The 20,061-nt window shown below is 37.7% G+C and overlaps 2 protein-coding genes across 3 annotated transcripts; one reads left to right on the top strand and one right to left on the bottom strand.

Annotated features, from left to right (window-relative positions):
- Positions 1–771: 771 nt before the first annotated feature.
- Positions 772–6,636, top strand: tbx6 (T-box transcription factor 6). The gene is made up of 8 exons (XM_052103148.1): positions 772–1,411; positions 1,884–2,091; positions 2,697–2,964; positions 3,821–3,964; positions 4,139–4,209; positions 4,321–4,382; positions 4,531–4,801; positions 5,004–6,636. Exons 1-8 carry the CDS (start codon positions 1,342–1,344, stop codon positions 6,634–6,636), a joined length of 2,727 nt encoding a protein of 908 aa, XP_051959108.1. The 5' UTR covers positions 772–1,341.
- A 2,795-nt stretch (positions 6,637–9,431) lies between these two features.
- Positions 9,432–16,758, bottom strand: prodh2 (proline dehydrogenase 2). 2 transcript variants are annotated; one of them, XM_052103150.1, is made up of 12 exons: positions 16,560–16,758; positions 15,906–16,424; positions 15,608–15,798; positions 13,759–13,885; positions 13,504–13,575; positions 13,326–13,406; positions 13,087–13,230; positions 12,813–12,979; positions 12,406–12,516; positions 12,231–12,319; positions 10,321–10,541; positions 9,432–9,588 (listed from the first exon to the last, which is right to left on the bottom strand). In XM_052103150.1, the coding sequence occupies exons 2-11, from the start codon at positions 16,149–16,151 to the stop codon at positions 10,360–10,362; spliced, it is 1,410 nt and encodes a 469-aa protein (XP_051959110.1). In that variant the 5' UTR covers positions 16,152–16,424; positions 16,560–16,758; the 3' UTR covers positions 9,432–9,588; positions 10,321–10,359. The 2 variants fall into 2 exon arrangements, with proteins under 2 accessions (XP_051959110.1, XP_051959109.1); XM_052103149.1 differs by having other exon boundaries at positions 9,432–10,541; positions 16,560–16,757.
- Between the last annotated feature and the right edge of the window lie 3,303 nt (positions 16,759–20,061).

The following is a 20,061-nucleotide window of genomic DNA, read 5'->3' as shown; positions in this document are numbered from 1 at the left end:
GGCTTTGTTGAGCAATTACTGTGCTAACAATAGCATAGTTACTAAACTACACTCTGTAGTGGTTCCAACCAGCATATATTTAGCATGCCAACATTTACTTTAACTAGTTAGTACATAAAGAAAAATAAGACATTTATTTGAGATACATTGACATGTCTAATTTTGTACCCAATTCAACTATGTTTCTACACAATGTGTTTATATTGAGATAAGAGAGTAATTTTAAGTTAAGAACCACTGTTCTTTATTGAATCAATTCAGCCAAAGAGCTTTTCTTTCTTTCTTTTTTTTGTGCATGATCTAACATTTTAAATTAGTTTTGTTGGTGTAACGTGATGTAGTCAGGTTGATTCAGTGATGTTTAATAATATTTTTGACTTAAATAAAATTGAAATTTGGATTTTTAATTATTATTAATTTAATGCAGATGTTAGCACATGAAGCACACAGTTTGTATCAATTAATTAAACTCCCCAAAGGAAAACAATATTGCTTAAGGGGGTACTCTTTCATATCTTTGGAGACATAATAGAGTTCTCTCAGTTATGTATCTTGAACTTTCAAATGTTTCTACTAAAAGTCCTAAGGAGAAATGAAAAAAGACACAAATGACTTGATTGACATATAGAGCTTTAAAATGAATGTGGATATAGATGTAATGAGAAATTTGGGTATTGAAATATGTCACTTTTTTATTGCTGACTTTGGTATCTTGGCAAATCTGAGCACATTTTTGGAGACTGCAACAGAATTCTAGAACATTTTGTCACAACTTGATTTCATTGCGTTCTATCCGATAAAATTTTAAAACACTGCATCCTATTACAGAGACCCATACCAGCTTGTATCAAACTCAACGATAAAGAGTTTTATTTTGACCCAGAGCTACTACATTGATTTTGATTGGCAGTGACAATATTGAAGGCCAATGTACAGTATAACCTTTCAGATTGTATGTGCTACACAATGTATGTTCATGAGGAAGAGATTGAGCTCGTGTTTATTTAACCCTTGTGTTAAGACTAGGAGTGTTGGGCCCAAGAGAATGACCTGGACCTAAGAGAAACAGAAGAAGAGGGAGGAAGTGTGAAGACCTCACCATTTGGTAAACGTGTGAAGGCACACTCACCTATATAATACACAAGGAGACACTCGCAGAGACATTAGAAGAAAAGACACGGAGCATTACAGTCATCATTGGAACAGTGGAAACAAAAAGACAAGAAGATAGAAGCCATTGATACGGTACTACTTCATTATGAAAGATCAATTAGTGAGGTGCTAATTTGATATTGATAAACCCAAAATTAAAGCCAGGACAAAGGGATATCTACCAGAACCATGCTGGGTGTGGAAATGTACCCTAGTTTAGCCCTGGGACCTCAGAGACTGGGCGATTGCTTTTACAGAGGTAAGAGATAATTCAGACCTTTCAAGAGAATAATAAAAAAGAAAACAAACACAAGGAAAAAGCAGGCTATAAACAACATGTATATACTGTATATATGATAGTTTTGATATGTTTAACATATTTTGGTCACTTAATAATTCCCATACTTGCAATTCTGTTATTTCATAGCTTTGATGACATTATTCTAAAACATAGAAAATGGTTATAATAAAAATATATTAGTCCAAACATTTAAGTGCTAATGTTTGAGGATATATGCTGTGATAACGAGATGGAAATAGAGTAAGAAAATGTATTGAAGAGCAGCATCCTGGATACAGTACCTACTCTTGAATGTCCTTAAATACAGTTCATGTACATTGCTCTGACATCAAGCCATGATCGTATATCTGATATAGATGTGGTGTCTTGCTCTAGTTAATTCCTACATGCATGTTATCATGTGCTTCCTGTCCCCAAATCTCTCCCGTAGATCGTGAGCCCCCAGCACATGTGCCATTGTACCCCACTACATGTGATATGGCAGCTCGTGGGCTTCCCCCTCGACTGCTGCCGCCTCCTGCCACTGCAGAGACTCCTGCCAATCCTCAGGATAATGTCAAAATGGAGCTTGAGAATGCATCACTGTGGAAACAGTTCAGCAATGTTGGAACAGAGATGATTGTCACTAAGAAGGGCAGGTGAGCACATTTTTGAATGTAAAGAAATAAATGGGACCAATAGTGAAATGTATAGACATCCATCAGGGACCTAGTCATACACAAATATCTCAGAATGTGCTACAGGGCCATTCAAAAGTTTGAGGCTACATTGAACATGGCAAGGAATCAAATTTAAACCTAAAAAACAAAACAAAACATATTAAATCCGTTGTATGAGAGGTTTCATTGATCCTATTGAAGCACACATGTTGCTTTTTGGAACATACTCAAATCATGCTGGGATGGTTTTCCACAACTCGTGGAGTCCATGTCATCTTGAGTGCATGCGTCCATTAAAGAAAAAGGGAACATACCTAATACAAAGAAATGATCACATATCACAAAATAAAAATGGTATTAAATTGGATAAACGTCAAACAGGAGCATTTACACAAGTGGACTCAGACCTTTGAATGGCTCTATATGTGCTAAATAAATAATTTGTTCCAAACTAGTTTGAAAAATGGGTCATTTGACATTACTATTTTTCATATTTGAAAAATATTAAAATGTTTTGTCTGCAGAATCCATTTCCTGCTTCAGTTTTTCCTGACCTATCTTTCTTAACCTTCTCTGTTGCTCAGGAGAATGTTTCCACAGCTGCACTTGAAGCTGTCAGGGTTGAATCCAACTCTACGTTACATTGTTCTATTAGACATTGTACCTGTTGATTCCTCTCGCTATCGTTTCCAAGACAACAGCTGGCAGGTGGTAGGCGGGGCAGAGGCTCGGCTGCCAGACCGTGTCTTCATCCACCCCGACTCACCTGCGACTGGAGAACACTGGCAGAACCGCACCATATCATTCCACAGGGCCAAACTCACCAACAACACACTGGATGCACAAGGATATGTGAGTTATAGCAAACAATGCATTTTTTTATATTTTTGAATTTACTTCTAAATTGCTGTAACAGTATTTTTTTTGGGACTATTGTTATTTACAATTTTGGTAACTATTTTCAAATTTTTTCAATATTGTTTAAAGGTGCACTCAGTAACTTTCGTCTTTGTCTCATCTTGGATTTACACTTACACCTAGCGGCTTGGATGCAGCATCATTTAAAGTCAATAGTTGTTCGTTTCAGATGCCATTTTAAAAATTCACTATACACAGTCAGCCATGATTACTTTAATCAATGAGTGAAAGTATCCAGTAACAGGATGGTTACTGAGATTAAGTGAGTAGTATTCAGCTGGTCATGTGATTCTTACATGGCAGCCCCCATGTGTGGACCCTCTCCATGTTGAATAAAACAGCTTTTATAAGGTTACTGATATGTGTGTAGTCTTCATCTCATGTGATTTCTCATTTCAAACTTATTATTAATTTCTTTAGGAGTACAACTTTTGTAATGAAGAAAACAATTACTGAGTACAACTTTAAAGCGTTCATTAAGTCATTATAAAATCTTATTAGATGACTATTGTTCATTCACATAATTAGAAATGTCCTAAAATTGTATTTACATATTTGAATTGATATATTTTAATATTATTTTTTGAATGTGCATTATCTGTTTAAGCATTTTATAATGTATGCTTATAGCATTACAATGTTTGATGATGACTTTTACATTTTTATTTAAATGTTTGGCCATTAATATGCCTTTACATCAAACTTAATTCCTCAGTACTGCAAAATTACTAACTCTGACTTAAATCAAAGTGATTATACTCATTGATGTCCAACTCCCTTTCTCCTAAAGATCATCCTCCACTCCCTGCACCGATACCAGCCACGAGTCCATGTGATTGAGGCCCGAGATGTGCTGATGTGGGGAAGAACTCAGCACTCCTTTACTTTCCCTGAAACACAGTTTATTACTGTTACTGCATACCAAAACAGCAAGGTGCAAATGAGAGAAATAAACAAGGACAGAATAATAAAACTGATAATGTTAATAACACTTAAAATACTCAAAAAGCAAAATAAAACAAATCATAATAATGATATATTTAATTATAACAATATATCATTAATTATATATTCTTCAAATCTAGTATTTATCTATTTTTATATCTAGATCACTGAACTGAAGATCAACTCCAATCCTTTCGCAAAAGGTTTTAGAGAGAACGGCATGAACTGCAAGAAGTGAGTTATGCAAACATACACCCATTTAGGTAATACTTTTTTACATAAACACGAAAACATCTTCAGACAACAAAACTGAAAGCAGAACAACTTTTTTCCACTCCGTTTCAGACAAAGACAAGCAAGACTGAAGAGAAAAATAACATCCAATGAAGATGATTCCTTGGATATTGGTAAGGACACTATTTTATTAACTTAATAAACATAATCTATCTAAACAAAGACACAAATGAAAACATAAAGAGTAAAAAATCCATTTGGTTTACCAGACTGCTCTCCTACTTGTGTAACACTTGTGTTTTCTCTGCTTCCCTCCCTCAGAGTCATGTGACCCGTGTGATTCCACAGAGCTCCTACCACAGTCTGTGGAACTCACAAGTTCCACCCTCTCCATCATAAATACTGCCCTCCCAATTACAGACTCAGGCTTTCACACAGAAATACCATCTCTTCCACAACAGACAGTCTCTGACCAATCACTTGTCCTTGGTCAAGCATTCATGACCACTGAGATGTCTGACATTACCAACTCAATTGAGTGTCAACCTCATACAACTTCTGAAAATAATGTAAACAACACACTGATGGATGGGTAAGTCCTATAACTCCATGGCTCAATGATCATTCACATTTTTTTAACAAACTTTTAGGCCAGAAACATATTACATAAATTCCAATTCGAGCACTTGGTCAGTGCTTTGCCAGCTATTATGTTTCAGCCTTTACTCAGGACTCTTATGTCATGTTATTCTGTAGAATGTTTATAAAATATGGTTCAACTCTTTTTCTAACAGGTCTGACCAAATGATGGACCTTTCTGGATACACGGCAACCTTTCCAACCACTCAACTTAGCTGCTCAGCTCACTCGTCAGTGTCTTTGCCTCAGTCATCTTCCATCTATTCCACAGTGTCCTCCACACAGAACTCTAACCTTGAGCTTCCTCAGCCCTCAATATCCTCTCCACCCTCTATGTCAACATATTCCTCTATACCTTCATCAGACTATCCTCTAAATTCCTCCACAACTATGCCCTCCCCTACAACCTCTCCCGTTGGCTCTACATACCCTCCCATCACTCATTCCACCAGTCCACAACTTCTCCCCTCTTCATCCTATCACTCTATTCTTCAGTCAGACCAATCCCAGGACAACCTGAGTCCCCATACACCTACGAATCCACTGTTCCAATCCATTCCTGCCTCTTCTTGTCAAGGGTTAGCAATTGACCCTGGTCAAAATCAGTTGGATAATGGCTCCTCCAATGCAACTCCTGCTGTTCAAAACCCAACCCAAACAGCCTTTCCCTTCCCTCCGGTGCAGTCCTCGAACAATCCAACGTCCCCTCCATACCAAAACGTACCCCAATCTGCCCTCCCGTTCACCAATGTGGCACAGTGCAACACGAACCCTATTCCCACCCCATCTGACCCAAACACAACTCCAACTGCATTCTTCCTTTCGGCAGCACAGTCCAGGCCAAACACTATGATGACTCCATCCAATCCAAACCCAACTGACTTTCCCTTTCCCCCTGTTCACCAGAAACCTAGCCTTAACTCAAGCACCCCTGGACCAACTGAAATTCCAGCAGCTGGTTCTTTTCCAGTTTCCCAATCATCATCCACCTTAGGTCTGAGCACATTCACAACAGTTCCAAACCCAACAACTGGATCCTTCTCCTTCCCTTCCAACAATGTTTTCCATCAAGGCCCACTGCAGTCCAACACACTGCACCCCACCACAGCATACCAGGTTCCCTCCTTCCCTGCATCTTTTCCCAAACACACCTCTCCTGGTTCTTTCGCTAACCCTGCTCCAATGGCTCACACTTCTTACTCCTTCCCTACTCCCATTCCATCTGGTCCACATCCTCTACAGAGCCTGACTCTGCCTTCTTCCAGCTCCATCCATTGTTTTCAGAATCCAAACATGTCCCAAATTCAGCATACCTTGCCTCAGTCATACTCTAATCCCACCTTCCCTCACATCCCGCCCCAAGCTGCAAACCCCTCTCAGACCTTTCCTCCCATCCAATCTTCAAGCTCCTCTCAATTATTGCACCCTTCCCTTGCAAATCCCTCTGTTCCTCCACTGTCAAACTATTCACAATGCCATGCCTCTTCAAACGCTTACCCTGCTGTAGCTCCTTCTGAGATTGGCACCTTCTCCCAGCTGAAATCTGCTGCCCCCTATCTGTCTGATATGGTACTACACCCTTCCTTGCTCCCTCCTCTGGATCCCTCACTTTCAACCACTACTCCCACATCCCTTTATAACCCCTTTCCTTCATTCTCACTGCGTCTTTGCCAAGACCCTCGATCCTCCATGCATTTACCCCTTAGGCATATTTATAGACAACCACAGCATACCCATGCTCATGGTCAGGGGTCCTACTTTGACCTTGGTGGAAGAGCAGTATTCTGAGAATAAACAGAAAACCTACTTTTGATTCAAAAGGACTTTGCTTTAAAACAATGGAAGCACTGCAAATTTTGGTAAAAAGATAATTTTATGATTGCAATTTCAAATGTAAAACTGTTTGGGGTTTATGGGAGCTCATTTTGCTCACATTTTGTACTGTTTGACTGTTTTTGTATTGACCTTGAGTACTATCCTGACTAATATTTGATGAACAGATATTATCAATTCAGTATGTTTTTTTTATTCTGTTTGTATGCTTATATTAAATTAAGTTTTATTTTTAGTTTTGTTTTTGTCATATTCAAAATATTACACAGTGAGTGACTATGATGAGATGACTCTTTAGAGACAACAGATATATAGGAATCTACATAATTTACATTTAAGGCATTTAGCTAACGCTCTTGTCCAGAGCAACTTACAAAAAGTGATTAAGCACCATTCATCATATAGGGGACACCTGGACTAGTATCACACAGGAAAGTTATATTAAAGCCACAAGAGCTATATCTCAGTAACTGAAGTATTGAATGAAATTCAGAGGTTGTGTATGTTAGTTTCTACACCCAGTTTAAACCATAGACTTATTTTTGGGAATTCTATCCCCAAATTTGAAATTCTTAAAAAAGTTGTTGGATAAACAAGCAAACACAATAAAATATCATTCACTAGCATTCAGTCATGCAATGGTTTACTATATAATGAATGTGGATTTTTAAGTCAGGTCAGGTCACATGTTTTACATTTTATACATTTATCAAATGTATAAATTGCAATAAGCTATTTGTTGGACAAAATTGGTTGTCTTGGTGTTTCCCTTCACATTTTTGCTGTTTCATGAATTGTTTTGTTTCATAATTGTATCACTGTTTACATTTAGCTGAAAAGCCAGCAATATAATAGGCTGTTTAATGGCTGTATCTATTGTGACAATTAACCCCATGTAGTGTGACAACATGCCTGCTGTTGGGGCATGCTGCCACAACAGGTCAACATGTGTTCAATGAGCTGTATCTTTTTTATTGGGCAATAATGGTGGAAATGTTCAATAGCTGTTTTGTAACCAATACTTACAGACTTCCAAAAATGAACCTACCCTAATATTTTCAGCTGTAAAAAGTGTCATAACTAGCTCCAGTCCCCTCTTTAAAGACATATGTAACATATTCAATATGTAACCAATTCACAACATACTTTACCATAATGTTCTAAAATCCTGTCATGAAATAAAACACCATAAAAACAGGAAATAATTGTAACAAATTTTGTTGCTGTAAGCTTGGATACTATTAGACAGAGAGGACTTTAGATTTAGTTCTTGTGCTTTGAGTGCTTTATAGTGTAGGGCATCTCTCGGACTTGAATTTAGGGGTATCCAGAATATTTATGTTCTTTTTCAAACTCTTACATTTAGAGGGAGATGGCCAAGTTCTTCTGTACATGCATTATTGGGTGTTTTTCTGTGGATATGAAGGATGTTTCTGCAGAAACCTACATGTAGACTTTCCAATGGGTGTTTGCCCTAGGTATTATGGCTAACTGATAAGAGAGACAAGCCTATGGGTAGAATTACACAATCAAATATCTTTATCCAAATTCTGATTGGAATGTTAATCTTGAATAATCTAATTTGTATGGCATGCATTGCCCTACAGGATTTGGTATGTAATGCTTTAATCGCCAAATTGAAATTCAATGAAGGGGTTATGACGCACGGGGGAGCAGGGCTCTGGGTGATGACATCACAAACTTTGATTGGCTGAGGCAGTTGTTGTCCCAGGGCTATCATACAAAATGTTGGTCTTAGGACAACAACCACTTGGCAAAATCAGGACGTGGGGGTTAAGACCAGGCCCAGATAACTGTACATTTGAGGTTTGCTTAAGTGTGATGTTGTTGAGGATAAATATGTGTCTTTTTTCACAATTTCTGCATTTTATCTGAAATATCATTCTTTTAGTTTTTTGGATGTCGATTTCTAGGGCCCAATCATGCCAATATTTAAGATGACCAGACTGTTTTGGAGACCTTCTGGTGTCTTAGAATCAGCAGATCAACTGCATTGACTTGAGTGTCATAAAGCTCAAGTCCTGGGCTTTCATAGCAGTCCAGCAACTCTGCCAGTTCATTAATAAACTGTAAATGTTTAATAAAGTGTGGCTAATACAGCATCCTTGTCTTAATCCACACTGTTGGGGAATGCATACTGTTCTTTTTTACCCAATCTTTACTGCACAATTACTGTCTGTGCACATATGTGTAATTAGGTCATATACCTTACCTCCCATGCCACTTTGAATGATTTCATCAAGTAACCCGTGATGCCAAATTGTGTCAAAAGCCTTTTTACAATCTTAAAAACGTGCAAATACTTTGCCCACTTTTTTGATGTACTTATTTATTATTGTTTGTAGTGTATATACAGTATATGTCAGTGGTTTGATGTTTACGTAAGAAGCCAATTTGAGATTGTCTCTCTCTCTCTCTCTCTCTCTCTCTACACACACACACACACACACACACACACACACACACACACACTAGGCCTATTTAACAATTAGCGCATTCTTAGTGTTTGTCATTTAGCCATCAGAGTTGATCTTAGACATTTGCTCATGGTCAGGTGTTGATAGTGGGTGTGTTAGAAACTGAGAAAGAGTCATTAAAGTCCAGGTGGTAATTCAATTATTTCTCTTACCTCCCTTTCCATTTGGTGATGGACAAAGAGAGGGTTTAAAATAAGGTTAGATAAACAACACTACACTAATGGACACGATGTTCAGAGACAGAAATGAGGTTTACTATGTATATATTTATTTTAATGTTGTTAACACTAACAACCAAGTCAATTTACACTGGATCTCTACAGTCACAAATAATGTCCAAGAATTGATAACAGACTGGGCCAGTGGGGCCAGTGATCCCGGGGTCTCTGAGCTCCTGATGGGCCTCAAGCTGAGAAAAACCCGGAAACAAGTCAGTACAGATGTAAAACTGAGATACATAGATAGATACTTTTTTAAAACATGGTTTGCAACTCTATTGGTCATATTTGCAATAGCATTTCTCATTCTTTGGACACTATACACTATTTTATAGTTGTGACAAATGATTTGGTTGACCATTTAAAAATAATATATATGTAATATTTTAAAACAAAATTTTTCCCCTGCTTATATTTGTTAAGAAATAACAATAAAAAGGTTAATCAAAAATACTTATGCCAACATTTCAGCTTTTAATGTGAATTGTATTTTATTTATTTCTCTGGACGGTTACACCACTTAGACATTTTTGACTTTAAGTCTAGAAAAAATATCAAAATGACATTTCAAAATATAATAATAATAAAAAAAAAAAAACATGTTCCTTTTTTTTTTTTTAAGGAAAAGGAGGGGAAAGTCAATATTATTTTCGCAGCAATCAACATTGTACCACAAATGCTGTTGAATGAGCTTAACTTGTATTGAACCTGGAATATTCCTTTAAGTCATTGACAATGTTATGACATTGATCTGTCTTACAACTAGATATTTAAAGATAATTAAATATAATATGTAATAGGTTTGACTGCAGACATATTCTTTTTTCAGCTGGAAAGTTATTTCAGAGGTGGACAAATGTATTACATTTTGGAGAAGATAAAATGTGATTCAAGTAATGAAAAAAAAGCTTTTTACTCTTGACCTATTGCACTGACAATGTTCTCTCTCCTCTGCTCATTCTCTATCTGGCTCTTAAGATCTTCTCTCGGATTCTGCGGCGGATCTCCTGTCTCAGCAGGTCTCTCTCCTTGCGGATGCCCTGAAGTACAGTGCGGTTCTCCTGAGCTCTGCGCAGCAAATATGGCAGTGTGTCATCCACTGAGCCATACGGCACTGACTTATACACTGAGAAACCATGCTGAGCTATGAGAGGGAGAGGAATTTGTGGTTTGAGAGGTGTTCAAGAGACGCAAGGAGAGAAATTTATTCAGTCTTACTGATTAAAATAGCTATGTATTTTTTTTTTCACAATTCCTGACATTTAATCGTAGAAAACTTTCCCTTTCGTAGGTCAGTTAGGATCACTACTTTAAGAATATAAAATGTCAGAATAATAGTTGAGAGTATTATATATTTCAGCTTTTATTTCTTTCATCACATTCCCAGTGAGTCAGATGTTGACATACACTTTGTTAGTATTTGGTTTCATTGCCTTTAAACTGTTTAATTTGGGTCAAATGTTTTGGGTATCCTTCCACAAGCTTCTCACAAAAAGTTGTTGGAATGTTTTGAACATTTCTCCAGACAGAACTGGTGTAACTGAGTCAGGTTTGTAGGCCTCTTTGCTCGCAAACAGTTTTCCAGTTTTGCCCACAAATTTTCTATCAGATTGAGGTCAGGGATTTGTGATGGCCACTCCAATACCTTGAATTTGTTGTACTTACACAATTTTGCCACAACTTTGGAGGCATGCTTGGGGTCATTGTCCATTTGGAAGACCCATTTGCGACCAAGCTTTAACTTCCTGGTTGATGTCTTGAGATGTTGCTTCAATATCCACATAAGTGTCCTTCCTCATGATGCCATCTATTAAGTCCACCAGTCACTCCTGCAGCAAAAGACCCCCACAACATGATGCTGTCACCCCCATGCTTTACGGTTGGGATGGTGTTCTACAGCTTGCAAGCCTCACCATTTTTCCTCCAAACATAACAATGGTCATTATGGCCAAATAGTTAAATTTTTGTTTCTTTAGACCAGAGGACATTTCTCCAAAAAATAAGATCTTTGTCCCCATGTGCACTTGCAAACTGTAGTCTGGCTTTTTTATGGTGGTTTTGGAGCAGTGGTTCTTCCTTGCTGAGTAGCCTCTCAGGTTATGTCGATATAGGACTCGTTTTACTGTGGATATAGATACTTGTCTACCTGTTTCCTCCAGCATCTTCACATGGTCCTTTGCTGTTGTTCTGGGATTGAGTTTCACATTTCGCACCAAACTACATTCATCTCTAGGAGACAGAATGCATCTCCTTCTTGAGCGGTATTATGGCTGCATGGTCCCATGGTGTTTATATTTGCGTACTATTTTTTGTACAGATGAACTTGGTACCTTCTTGTGTTTGGAAATTGCTCCCAAGGATGAACCAGACTTTTGGAGGTCCACAATTGTTTATCTGAGGTCTTGGCTGATTTCTTTTGATTTACCCACAATGCCAAGCAAAGAGGTACTGAGTTTGAAGGTAGGCCTTAAAATAACTCCACAGGTACACCTTCAATTCAGTACACCTCCTGTCAGATTCTAATAGGCTAATTGCCTAAAGGCTTGACATAATTTTCGGGAATTTTCCAAGCTGCTTAAAGGCACAGTTAACTTAGTGTATGTAAACATCTGACCCACTGGAATTGTGATATAGACAATTAAAAGTGAAACAATCAGTCTGTAAACTATTGTTGGAAAAATGACTTGTGTCATGCACAAAGAAGATGTCCTACACAACTTGCCAAAACTATAGTTTGCTAAAATTGAATCTGTGGAGTGGTTCAAAAATGAATTTTAATTACTTCAACCTAAGTGTATGTAAACTTCTGACTTCAACTGTATTAACTTCTTACCTAGAGTTAGTGATACATGGTCACACATTCCCAGCAGTTGGCCAAAACAGACAGAGCTTCCGTTTCCACCAATGCCCAACTCTTCCATTCTGAAACACAGAAACAACATTCAATTTCCCTTTCCCTTACAGATTCATACACATTTTAACTCTTGATTTGAATAAAAAGGGAATACCTTGTCACTGCCCGTCTGACTGATTCTTCATTGTGAGTGGCAACAATAATCATGTAGCGTTCAGGATTCTCAGAAATTAGGTTAAGCATGATCTCGAGACATCCATTATAACTGCATATAAATGGACATTTAAATGTGTGATCAGTGGGGATAGAACAATAACAGACACAATTTCCATCTTTAACTAATTGCAGCATAATATTTGACTTTTCCAGTTGTTCATAGGCAGTGTTGGGTGTAATTGGATTTCAAAGTAATTAGTTAATATAATCTAATTAATTTTGCCACAAAAATTAGTGCAACACATTGCAATAGTTACTGACTCTCAATGAAAGTAATTCCTTAAATAGTACATTATTTGAGTTACATTCATATTTAAAAATAGAATATTTGAACTCATAGATCACCTGTTATTAGTATGCTCCCATGATTCATGGATTGGATCTGTCCGCCCCTCCTTCTCTGCCAGTTTCCTCTCTTTATCCATGTAAGCCCCTCTGACAAGCTTAACACCGAGACAGAAAGACTGATCAATGGATGTCTGAATGGCATCAAGCAACAAATGTCTTGATTCCTGCAGGTGAAGGAACAAACCAAGCATATCCATAAAGACATTAGAGAACATACAATGCGCTTTTTATACAGAAAAGGGAAATGTTTTAAAAGAGGACTTGTGCCAACCTTAAGGTAACACTGATATGTGTTCCAGATCCAGGCACTTTTTTGATTGAATTTCTTCATCATAGCCATGGTAATGAGTGACAGTGCAGGATTCATGTAAGTATACTCAGCATCCACCAAAACACGGACTTTATTAGCACTGGCCTATAAACGTGACAAAAAACATAACAGTAACCTCAAATGAGAGCATGCTATGAGAGTAGAGCATTTTGTCAATTAGTGTGTTGAAATTCTGGTACCTCTCCTATTTTGTTAAGTCTCCGAAGGCTGCATAGGAAGTGTGCGTTTTCACTTTCGGTCAGGCCAGTAAACATTATTTCCTACAGGATACAAAACAACATCTAAAGCCCTGAATATCAAATGTAGCTGATTACAATAAGCTTTGGTGTGCTGAAATGGAAAAGCACATATCTCTACCTCTCCCTCCATGGCTTTGACAAGCAAGTTCAGATCATATTGTTCAGTCTTTAGCAGAGAGGTCAGCTTTACCTGAACATGAATTCATAGAATTAATAATACCATTTAGATTTTAACTGGAGAAATAAAGATATATTATGCCAACAATGAAATCTAATTCTGTCAAATGTATACATCAGATAAAGAACTAAAAACTTAATCATTGGTAATCCTGACTCATAAGAAAGAAACTTTAGAGTAAGAATAAACACCCACACACAGCTCAGGATTGACTAGAGCTGTGATCTTCAGCTGCATCATTGGATTCTTACTCCAGCCATTACTGTGAGATATGTGTACACACTCCAACATGGCCGCCAGGTTGTCATCGTATCGACGTTCCCTGTAGATATGAGTGTCATGATAATACAAATGCCTGTGTTTCAATGTATTACATATTAAGTATGTTACATAACACATTTTACATAACTAAGTATTCATCATCTTTCCTTATCTAATTTTAATCTAACTGTAAAATATGATCAGAAATGAATGGTGGCACCCATAACAATTTCTATTGTTTTTCCATTTTGTAACATGCATTGATGAATTTCATTATATTCTATTCTAGACATATCTAGTTACATGTAGCACATAAAATATTAGTTTATTGCCTCTGCAGACACCATAGCTGTCAGCTGTACATTATAGTATTGTTCAATACTATTAAAGCAGAATCTTGTCACTATTCGAATACAATGGATTGCCTCAGTACTGAATGCTAGGGCCTGCCATAAAGTCAAAGGAAGTTTGTACAGACCCACTGAGCCTTGTGGTGCAGCTCTTCCTCTGGGCTCAGTGGGTCCTGTGGTGCAGCTCAGGCTCTGGGCTTAGTGGGCCCCATGATGTAGCTCCACCTCTGGCCTTACTGGGCCTTGTGGTGCAGCTGCACTTTCTGAGGTTCAGTTCCACTTCCAGGGTCAATAGACATTGAGTTACTGCTCTGCCTGTGGGCTGAATGGGCCCCATGGTGCAGTTCTGCCTCTGGACTCAGTGGGCCTCACAGTGCAGCTCTGCGTCTGGGCTCAGTGGGCCTCACAGTGCAGCTCTGTCTCTGGGCTAAATGGGCCATATGGTGCAGCTCTGCCTCTGGGCTCAGTGGCTTGTCAATTTATATATATATATATATATATATATATATATATATATATATACACTCACCTAAAGGATTATTAGGAACACCATACTAATACTGTGTTTGACCCCTTATGCCTTCAGAACTGCCTTAATTCTACGTGGCATTGATTCAACAAGGTCCTGAAAGCATTCTTTAGAAATGTTGGCCCATATTGATAGGATAGCATCTTGCAGTTGATGGAGATTTGTGGGATGCACATCCAGGGCACGAAGCTCCTGTTCCACCACATCCCAATGATGCTCTATTGGGTTGAGATCTGGTGACTGTGGGGGCCATTTTAGTACAGTGAACACATTGTCATGTTCAAGAAACCAATTTGAAATGATTCGAGCTTTGTAACATGGTGCATTATCCTGCTGGAAGTAGCCATCAGAGGATGGGTACATGGTGGCCATAAAGGGATGGACATGGTCAGAAACAATGCTCAGGTAGGCCGTGGCATTTAAACAATGCCCAATTGGCACTAAGGGGCCTAAAGTGTGCCAAGAAAACATCCCCCACACCATTACACCACCACCACCAGCCTGCACAGTGGTAACAAGGCATGATGGATCCATGTTCTCATTCTGTTTACACCAAATTCTGACTCTACCATCTGAATATCTCAACAGAAATCGAGACTCATCAGACCAGGCAACATTTTTCCAGTCTTCAACTGTCCAATTTTGGTGAGCTCTTGCAAATTGTAGCCTCTTTTTCCTATTTGTAGTGGAGATGTATGGTACCCGGTGGGGTACCACTCATGGGGTAAAATTCATTTATTATGAATTTTTGCCACTGAATTTCAACTCTGAGGGAAATATTATAATAATATAATAATAATAAAAAAAAAACACATTTCTGAGATATTGTCAAAATAATTATCAATTTGTTTTATGGAAATATTGAAAAAGGTAAAACCCCTGAAATCATGTCTTTATATTATACCCAGTGCTCTCTCCCAGGTCCTCTTCGATGGGGATGGCCAGCATGGGGTGGAGCCCCAGAGAGCTCATCTTTTGCATGGATTCTGAAATCTCACCTTCTGTTTCTCCGGCAACAAACTGAGCATACACAGTTGGACGCAGGACCATTGAGAAACCCCGCTTACCCAAAACCATCCTTGCAATGGTCATCAACTTTGTAAGAGAGTGAGAGATAAAGAGAGAAAATGTGCAATTTGCCAATATGACAGGTAAGACAACAAATGTATATACTGTATGAATCAAGTGTGTATATTCCTCACCTTGCCACAGTTGTTCACCAGAACAGGGAAGGAGCAAAGCCTGAAGACTCCAAGGGCTCGCATCAGCTCCCATAGACTCTTCACCTTGAATGCTTTTGGGTCCTCAAAGTTCAGGAATGCAGATGGAGTGGCGTGACAGAGGTCACAACCACCATGTTTGGCTGCCAGGGACTGAGGAGCAGCCACACTCATTAAACGCAGAGAAATGAAACGATTTAACAAGTGTGGCCGAAGAAGAGAATACATCTTCACTCTTCTTCCACAAGCTGAAGATACTGAGTGAGAGGCTATTTCGATTCTAACAACCTAAAGAAGTGAACTGTTGATTCCAGTAAATGCTGGAGTTTCCAATTGAAGTTTTATCTAAGTAGTGCTTTAAAACAGAATGTTTGTGCAACTCCTATGCTTGCTCAGCAAACAATGCAACTTATATGAATATATAACCACCTCTATTTACACATGTAAACAAAATTTCGTTTCCACACACAGTCCTCTACATAGATCAAACATCGGTGACACCTGTAGACAAATAAACAAGACAAGGGGCAGAAAAGAGTGGCATTAATCAGTTTAAGTGTCACACTTCATAATACTACGACAAAAGTGAGATTTTTTTAGAACTCATTAAAGAAAAATACAAAAAATGTCTCTTACCATAAATTATGGATGCCACGACCAACACCTGTAAACCGTGAGGTTCTGTCCAACTTTTCCACAGCAAATAAACAGATGAAAAAAGAGAGCAAGCAAATGGGGACGAGGGAGGGGAGGTTTGTTTAAGATCTGTTGGTTAATGACTGACATGCAGTCTGAACTTTGGGATATTAATGGTGAAACCTTCATGGACAATTATTTTGCACCATACCTTCCTGTAAAATGTGTATGACAGAGCATCAGTTTACATTTAAAAATGCTTGACAACCTTTACAACCACACCAAAAACATCCTTGACATACTGATTAGCAAACACTGTCACATCGATGCCAGTCAATGCTTTTGAAAAAGCAGACGTCACAATTACAGCCCACATCAAAAACCCCTAATACATGATGTTAATAAAATGAAAGGTAAAATGACATATTATGCACTAAACGATAAGCAAGGGAATAGAGCAGATGTCAGTCTGACCTTGGATCTTGGGAAGGAGACAGACCTCGTGTTTAGTGATGTGTGTGAGAAAAGGCCGTGCCAGACTTTGTCCTGAACAGTCAATATTTAAAAAGTTGAGCCAAAGTTTTACTCCAACCCCCTTTAACTCCACACAATATGTACTACTGACCAGAACAATAAAAATGTATCTGTATCTGATGTCACATTCTTTTGGCTTAATTTTAGTTTTGATCATAAAATCATCATGGATTATAAAATTATTTGAAAAACATCCTCCCCATTTTCTCTTATGTATGGTATGTCTTTTCTGGGTCATTAACATTGTTTTCCCACAAAGTACTGAAAGAGACGGACCAATGTTATAATATCAGACAGAAATATCAATATCTCTTCACCAATTACTTCCATGGAGTGATTTTTTAGTTAGTATCTTATAGTCACCGGTCCCAGTTACATTTTGTGTCCGCTGTACTTACAAGCTGTTCTTCATTGGCTTAAAAATGGGACATCAATATATGTCTCCACAGGATTTAGTAAATGTTTGCTATATATAGGTCAGAAACTTGTTGACTAAAGCACATTGAAGTGAATGTCTGGGGGGTTTGTGTGAAGTTTGTTTAAATGATACAGAATCAATGTTTAAACACCTGTGTGTTGAAAAAAGTTGTCCCACTGTTAACTCCAGATTTTGCAACAACAGATTTGATGTTAAGAATTTTCTCCTCTAAACAAAGCAAAAGTTATGAGGCCAATCCCTCGAAATCATCTAGTTCAGCACCTTCTTCAAGGGCACAATGCATGATGATTTAAACCTGGGATCAAACTTGTGACCTTTGTGTCACAATTCTACGCCCTTAAAGAATATGCTTGAGGACTAGAGGGATTTTATAGGTGTAGCCTACATATTGGGCCTGGGGTGGCCCACCAGTTAAAATGTTGGCCAGGGCCCCATGAATTTAAGAGACAGCTCCTGCTGGTTGCATATAACGGAATGCAAATAAAATCAAATCATTATTTTGAAAATATTACTGCCACTCGACTGCACAAACCTTAATGCCAGGCTGTTGCTATGTGGATCATTTCTGGCTCAAGTCATAGGAGCCCACCCTCAGTCTCTTCCGTTCACTATGGATTAACAGTTTTTGTTTTGGAAGCATTTTCCCCCATTAGTTTTTTCATAAAAGAGTTCTAAGCCTTGAACCAAACCAACCAGCTCCAAAGTAAATCACATTCCAAAATTTGTTTTGAAGCAAAGATGTATTTGAAAATCATAAAATAAGACAAAAGTACCAGATTTTGCACTTAACGGCTTTCATAAAGGGAATGAACTACAATCCCATGGAGCATTGTGAATGATGTAATTGAATTAAAGATGATGGGAAAATACAAAACTATTGATTTAAAGTTGTTTATTAGGAGTACAGAAACAATATATTTAAGTTTAATTGCAAAATACTCCAATCTATACAAATTTGGGCTGGTAAATTTAAGCAATTAATGCAGTATCCGATTTTTTCACTTCCTGAAACTTCACTAATGCTTTTCCTACTTCCTGTGGCTAAAATTGGTTTAAATACATTTCTGATACACGCTTGACTCAGCTGCACATCCTAGCACAGAAACAGATTGTGTGTAGCAGTGTACAACTTCACACTTATTCATTACGCGCAATTCATGTCCCGGGCATAATAAACAAGGGAGCGGATTTACTGTATGGAGAATGGAGACTTCACCCACAAGCAGCGATGAGCCAGATTCATTTTGTTTTATATTTGTATGTATAGTGCCTTATAGTGTGTCGGCAATGCACACTTAAATTTATCTTGCCAATAAAGCTTGATATTTATTGTTTTTGTTGACAGAAGTGATTGACTTTGGTCCTACAGAAAATGTTGATGTCAGTAATGCTGATTGCAGAAATCTCAATGCTTTCCTCCAGCTGAAATTTGGCAAACATATTAGTGCTGTCATAGTTTCAAGTTTCTTTCAGCTACGTCTACTCTCTAAAGTTTAACCCTTTTTGTTGGAGATAGCAGTACATGCTTTCATCACTTCTCATCTGGACTACTGTAATTCTCTTTATTGTGGAATTTCCAAATCTCTTATTGCTCGACTTCAGTTAGTTCAAAATGCAGCAGCAAAATTTCTAAAAGGAGGTAAGAAGTACGATCATGTTACCCCCCATTTTAAAATCACTTCACTGGCTGCCAGTTCAAGCTAAAATTTATTTTTAAATGTTATTGTTTGTTTACAAGTCATTACACAACCAAGCTTCCAGTTACTTATCAGACTAACTACATCCTTACAATCCACCTATAAGTCTGAGATCCGGTGATCAGTATCTCCATCATCTCTTTTCACTGGTATGTATGTCCTGGTCTAAAATTTTTGTTTTTATAACTTTGTATTGTACAGCACTTTGGTCAGCTTTGATGCTGTTTTTAAAGGTGCTATATAAATAAAAAGAACTTGATATAAATTGAATCTACACATTTAAACCAATTTTTGAAAAAGTCCACTGGAAAACAGATTTTGCCCAACTTTGAATTACTAATTATTAATTACAGCATGTTCACTGATTATACTTGTATCAAAGATTTAAACCTGTAAAAATGTGTCTCAACAAGCCTGAAATACAAGAGAGACTCTTATTTTGAGTCCATGGAGAAATAAAAAAAAGAAGATGGCAACTATCGGTGTTAATACTTACCAATAAACAATAGTTCCAAAAAGTAACAATATGCACTGATTAATCAGTAAAACCAATATCTGTCGGCCTCCGATTTTAACGGTTTACGTATTGGCCCCATTCATTTCTATTAAAAGTGCCTCATTGTAACACAGATGTTCTCTTTTTTTTTTTTTTTTTAAAGAGGGGCAAGTCAAAATGTATTTGTGGTTATCAATATAATGCCACAAATGTTATTGATTGAACTTAACTGGTATTGATCCCAGAATATTCCTTTAAATAATTAAAATAAATGATGACATACAAATTTCTTGCAAGTTCTTTAAGACAAATTATAATGTTTTAATGATTCATCAC

Source organism: Xyrauchen texanus, chromosome 33 (assembly GCF_025860055.1).
Source record: "Xyrauchen texanus isolate HMW12.3.18 chromosome 33, RBS_HiC_50CHRs, whole genome shotgun sequence".
Taxonomy (NCBI): Eukaryota; Metazoa; Chordata; class Actinopteri; order Cypriniformes; family Catostomidae; genus Xyrauchen; species Xyrauchen texanus.
The sequence above is the reverse complement of the archived record's forward strand: the minus strand, read 5'-3'. Positions and strand labels throughout refer to the sequence as shown.